The following is a 6,003-nucleotide window of genomic DNA, read 5'->3' on the forward strand; positions in this document are numbered from 1 at the left end:
GTCGTAATGTCTAACATCGATCCGAAGTCGCGCGGGCCATTCTCGAGCGATATCCGCCTTGACCACGCTTCGATCCGCGTTAAATAACATATATTCGTGACCTATATAAACCTAGAATTCACTGCTTTCTATTCAATATGCTGAATATTTAAGAGGAGGAAAAATGAGTGTAGAACAAGAGTTTTCACGATGAATTCGCGTCTAAATCCCCGCGAGCTATAGAAGAACTGGAAATTATTTTTTTGTCATTCACGCGAGAGAATTATACAATGAGAAATTCATTTGTTACTCCAGCACATTTGCGACATATACGGTATGTCCCTTTTAATGGAAACAGTTGTATATCTCCTAAATTTGACATCAAGGCGGATGGTGCAGCCTCCATAACAATATTTTATAAATATTTTAGAATATTATATTTTTCTCTCTCAATAACGCCGTCATTGCTTGAGTTTCTAATAGGCTTAATTGATAGACTGAATCTTCATTATATAACAAAAGTGTTTTTATTTTTGCTCTATTTCTACTCGATAAACAGAGATATGATGCAAAATTTCAATATAGAAATCTTCACTTAAGAAGCATTATGGTTATTTTTGTCTTCCCGGACAAATATAATATACTACATCTCGAATCTCCGAGACAAGATTGGATTATAGTGACGCTTGGTTGACGATATCAAATATGACAAACAAGATTATATACGAAATATCATAGATATATATTCGAGACTATTATTCGACAAATTGTTGAGTTATACAGGATCAATCACTAAAAATTACTACTTCGAGAATTTTTGAAAAAATTATTATTTGAAAAATGTAAATGAATATTATGATCAAATGACAATATACATCAATACCTAATGTAGAAGTCAGAAGTTCATTATACCGGAAAGCAAAAAATGAAAAGATAGACGTTGCCCGCGATATTTCAAACCGATAAAATTATTTGTGAAATAATTACATTAAACCATAATATCATTATATTTACTACGAAACGCTACAACTATTATTATATCGAAATATCCATATTATTATAAAAAATTATGCATATCTCTCTGTTCCTTAACACAGATAGCTTTTATAAGTATACGCAATAGAGTTCAATTTGAGCTATTTAACTTGATATATATTTGTTACGATTTATCCTCTTAGTTTAAAAGATAAAAGAGGGTGGCCACTTATGGCGGAACATCCTATACATAATGTTGATTAAAAATTTAGTTGAAGCAAATTGTGGTATAAACTGGCTTGTATATGTGCATGTGTGATTAATAGTTTTTCATTACATACTTTATCTAAAAAAAATTTGTAAGTGAAAAAAGAGTACAGGTATGATGCACAAAAGATGATGCAATAATATTCAAAAGCATAAAAAAGGATGGAAGGGGGAAGGAATATGTGCAAGGCCTAAAAATAAAATATTGAAACATAATGTTTATATAACGTCGTTTATATATTGCTACAAACTGTACACTATAATAGATATTCGAAAAGTACTAAAATGTATGACCAATATGCTGGATACAATACAATACTGGAACGAATCCCTTGTGATGTCACATCATCGAATTTCGATTTTATTCTTTTTAGCGCTTCATATTTATGTCACGTACACATCATATATGACGCGCGAGGAAGATACATTCTAAACGTTTTACATAAAATTATCAATGTTGACCTAGTAATGTGCCTGATTACGCCTTCGCCAAATATTCGTATAATATGTAGATCGTATTCATGTTGTTATAATTCACACAATAAAACAAATATTATATTGTATTTTAATAAAACTTATTTTGATGATATCGCCCATATTGAGATTTGTAATATAATTATACTATAGTATATGCTATAGTATAGCATATAGTTAAAATATATTCCATTGTTTAATATACAACAACATCAAAAAGAATACGAATTGCATCACACGGTTGGTATTGACGCATGCTCAACATCGATCGATCATTCCCTATTATTTTCTTTCTTTTGTTTATTTCTGACCATGTACAATTCCAATACATTTTTATCAAAAATAAAAAGAACAACATATAAAACATATAAACTAACATATAAAAAGACACATAAAAGAAGCAACAAAAATTTTAATTGTCCTTTATACAATTTAAAATACTAGATTGATAAACAATTATTTCTGTTTTATATATGTCTCTTCTCATTAACAAACTAAATAAATAAAAAATTTTTAAACTAATATTTCTCTCAAAATTCGTAAAATATTTGGAACTCATTTACTACTCATATATATATACATATATATTTCTGATATATTTAAGAAATTATAATAATTTGGCTTCAATCATGCTAAAAATCATAATAGGACTATATATCTTTTACCTACATTTTTTTTTAATAATAATGATGCATATTTACTTTAGACAAAATTGAGGAACAAAGTGTATAAAGTATAAAAAATTCACACATTTTTGCGTTTTTAGCTGCACTTTTTAACATTTCTCTCTCTCTCTCTCTCTCTTTCTCTTTCTCTCTCTCTTTATTTTTTTCTTTTATATTTAAAATAAAATATCTGTAATTTATATATTCTTTCGTAAAGAGAAAAAATATATATAAGCATAGAGAATAAAATATGCGTTTTCCTGCGCGCAGTTATCAACGGAGTTACAACGTTTGAGGTCAATAACACTTAATATATTTTCCTAAGAAGCGTCCCTAACCTTTGGCATTTTATTGGAAAATGACATTTATTCCACGTACTGTAATAGAAAACAGTCACGCGAAGTACTGTGCATTTTAAAGGAATGGATCTCTCATTCTTGAAACGATCAATCGGAATATATAGCTGGTATCTATAAATCGACTTTATAAATCAACACTAGTCTCGTTGTCGGGGCGCATATCCCCTTTCGTCAATATGGCCGTTCGATTCGCGTCACAATAGATTTAACTCATTGCTTACACTCACCAGGTATTGCTTGCAATGTTTTTTATGCTTAATGCAGGCGGGGCGCTTCTTTTTCTTGGAGGTAGCAGCGGCGGTAGCGGCGATCAACCCATTGCCGGGCTTTTCCTTACGGGGTGTCGATAAGTTCGACTTGTTTGCAGGCATCTTTCACCCAGTTCCAGTTATTTTAGCTATTTTACCGTCGATTATTATACCAATTATTATATCAATTATTATATACCGATTATTTACCAATAATCCGCAGACGTCAACAACAATCAATGAGAATAGATTTTACAGTGCAATGATAAAAGAAAAAGAGACAATTGATAACGACCCAAACTTTCCTATTTCACTTAACACAAGCTGCGCACAGATACACGTGTACGCTACTGTGTGTGCGCGTTAGACTGCGGTCGGGGAAACGCTAGAGATGCCTCGAAGCATTGTATTAACCAATCAGAACAAAGGAATTTTTACTTTTTTTATCCCGATTGATCAATCAAACTTTTCGAAACATTTCTAGCGTTTCCCCGATTGCAGCTTATGATGCACATTCGACTAGATTTGACCGCGCTCGGTCCGAAACCACACCCTTCGTACTGTTACTTGACGGAACGCCAAATTTTTTCTTTTATATTTAAAATAAAATATCTGTAATTTATATATTCTTTCGTAAAGAGAAAAAATATATATAAGCATAGAGAATAAAATATGCGTTTTCCTGCGCGCAGTTATCAACGGAGTTACAACGTTTGAGGTCAATAACACTTAATATATTTTCCTAAGAAGCGTCCCTAACCTTTGGCATTTTATTGGAAAATGACATTTATTCCACGTACTGTAATAGAAAACAGTCACGCGAAGTACTGTGCATTTTAAAGGAATGGATCTCTCATTCTTGAAACGATCAATCGGAATATATAGCTGGTATCTATAAATCGACTTTATAAATCAACACTAGTCTCGTTGTCGGGGCGCATATCCCCTTTCGTCAATATGGCCGTTCGATTCGCGTCACAATAGATTTAACTCATTGCTTACACTCACCAGGTATTGCTTGCAATGTTTTTTATGCTTAATGCAGGCGGGGCGCTTCTTTTTCTTGGAGGTAGCAGCGGCGGTAGCGGCGATCAACCCATTGCCGGGCTTTTCCTTACGGGGTGTCGATAAGTTCGACTTGTTTGCAGGCATCTTTCACCCAGTTCCAGTTATTTTAGCTATTTTACCGTCGATTATTATACCAATTATTATATCAATTATTATATACCGATTATTTACCAATAATCCGCAGACGTCAACAACAATCAATGAGAATAGATTTTACAGTGCAATGATAAAAGAAAAAGAGACAATTGATAACGACCCAAACTTTCCTATTTCACTTAACACAAGCTGCGCACAGATACACGTGTACGCTACTGTGTGTGCGCGTTAGACTGCGGTCGGGGAAACGCTAGAGATGCCTCGAAGCATTGTATTAACCAATCAGAACAAAGGAATTTTTACTTTTTTTATCCCGATTGATCAATCAAACTCTTCGAAACATTTCTAGCGTCTCCCCGATTGCAGCTTTTGATGCACATTCGACTAGATTTGACCGCGCTCGGTCCGAAACCACACCCTTCGTACTGTTACTTGACGGAACGCCAAATTGTCTGAATTTTACGCCATAGTTCATAACATAATAGGTCAAAAATCGAGCAAAATGAAATAAAAAGATCTTTTTTATATGCTTAAAATATTTATATGGTGTGTGTATATATGCAAAATAAAAAAAAACGGGGAAGCCTTACAACTATCCACACATTGCAGCTATCACGGTTGGGACATTTATCAAGCCTTGTTTAGTATCCTCTGCATCCATTCTCAAGGCGAAAATCATAGATTGCATTCGTCTTGACGCTGTATATAAGCGATTAAACCGTTTGATTGACCAATCAGGATAGAGAAATCTTTGTTTCAATTGGTGAATCAAATGCTTTCAGTGCTTACAACGTCAAGACGAATATAGGATGCATTCGGCGCACTCAACAGTTGAGCAGTTGTCAATACTTGATGTTAATTTGTTGGTTCTAAAAGCGAAAACCAACCACTATTGAGTCTGTTGAATGCGCCTATAGTATTAAATGGAATCTTTTCTGTGATGAAAAGAAAATTTGCGATAAGAGGGGCATCAGTAGACTGAAATATAAGTTCCCCTAGCGAGATGAACATAGGAGTGGGGATATTCATATGGTAAACATAGGATAGGTATACCCACGTTCACCTCGCTAGGGGAACAGAATCATTGTCGGCAGTGTACAGTCTTATCAAAAAATTAACTCGTAACATAACTCATGGCCATAGATATTTAGCATATCTAGATCGGCCCCTGCTGTAAGATGCAGGCTCGAAATATATATGATGTTTTTTAAAAGAAAAATTCATTTTATATTGAGATTTTGCATCGTAATATCTTTGCTTATAAAACATGTAGGATAAAGATACTTACCTTACATAATTGAGACTCAAACATTTGATTTAGCTTATTAAGAATTTGATCGATTCAGCCGTTATTAAGGTCCGATAATGTAAGGTACTTTCAACTAGTCAACTAACGTATAAATACACGGGGTGCCTCGCTGTTGTTGCGCGTGAAATTGGCGGGAGACACTATCTCTTCATTGCGGAATTTGTTATTTGCATTTCATAAAACTGTTACCGCTACTACCTATTGTTAGATATGTAAATGTAAATAATCAGTATCAGTTGCAAAATCTATTTTATTTTTATCGTCTTTTATATTTGAAAAATGTTTAAGATTGTTATCAAAAAATAATTTATGTGTCGGTTGTAATGCATATATATGTGATGCATATAATGCATATATTGTGATGGAACGAAAATATTACATAATATTTTATTATCTGCATTGCGCATTTTTTTTTTGTTTAAATATTTTATATCAATTTCTTTATATGCCAAAGACGAATTGTTTATAATTTTATACAAAACATTAATGTGCGCTTAAAAAATTATCTTTTTCATATATATATATATATATATATATATATATATATATATATATATATATAC

At 32.7% G+C, this 6,003-nt stretch overlaps 1 protein-coding gene across 1 annotated transcript in view; it reads right to left on the minus strand.

Moving 5' to 3' along the window:
* LOC115244518 overlaps window positions 1–3,404 on the minus strand; it is a 79,842-nt gene extending 76,438 nt beyond the window's left edge. Inside the window, exon 1 of the mRNA XM_029822208.1 lies at window positions 2,947–3,404. Coding sequence (XP_029678068.1) covers window positions 2,947–3,090 — 144 coding nt within the window. The 5' untranslated portion in view covers window positions 3,091–3,404. The remainder of the gene's footprint in view (window positions 1–2,946) is intronic.
* Between the last annotated feature and the right edge of the window lie 2,599 nt (window positions 3,405–6,003).

The sequence above is a fragment of the Formica exsecta genome, unplaced genomic scaffold (assembly GCF_003651465.1).
Source record: "Formica exsecta isolate Colony F162 unplaced genomic scaffold, ASM365146v1 scaffold82, whole genome shotgun sequence".
In the NCBI taxonomy this organism is placed as follows: domain Eukaryota; kingdom Metazoa; phylum Arthropoda; class Insecta; order Hymenoptera; family Formicidae; genus Formica; species Formica exsecta.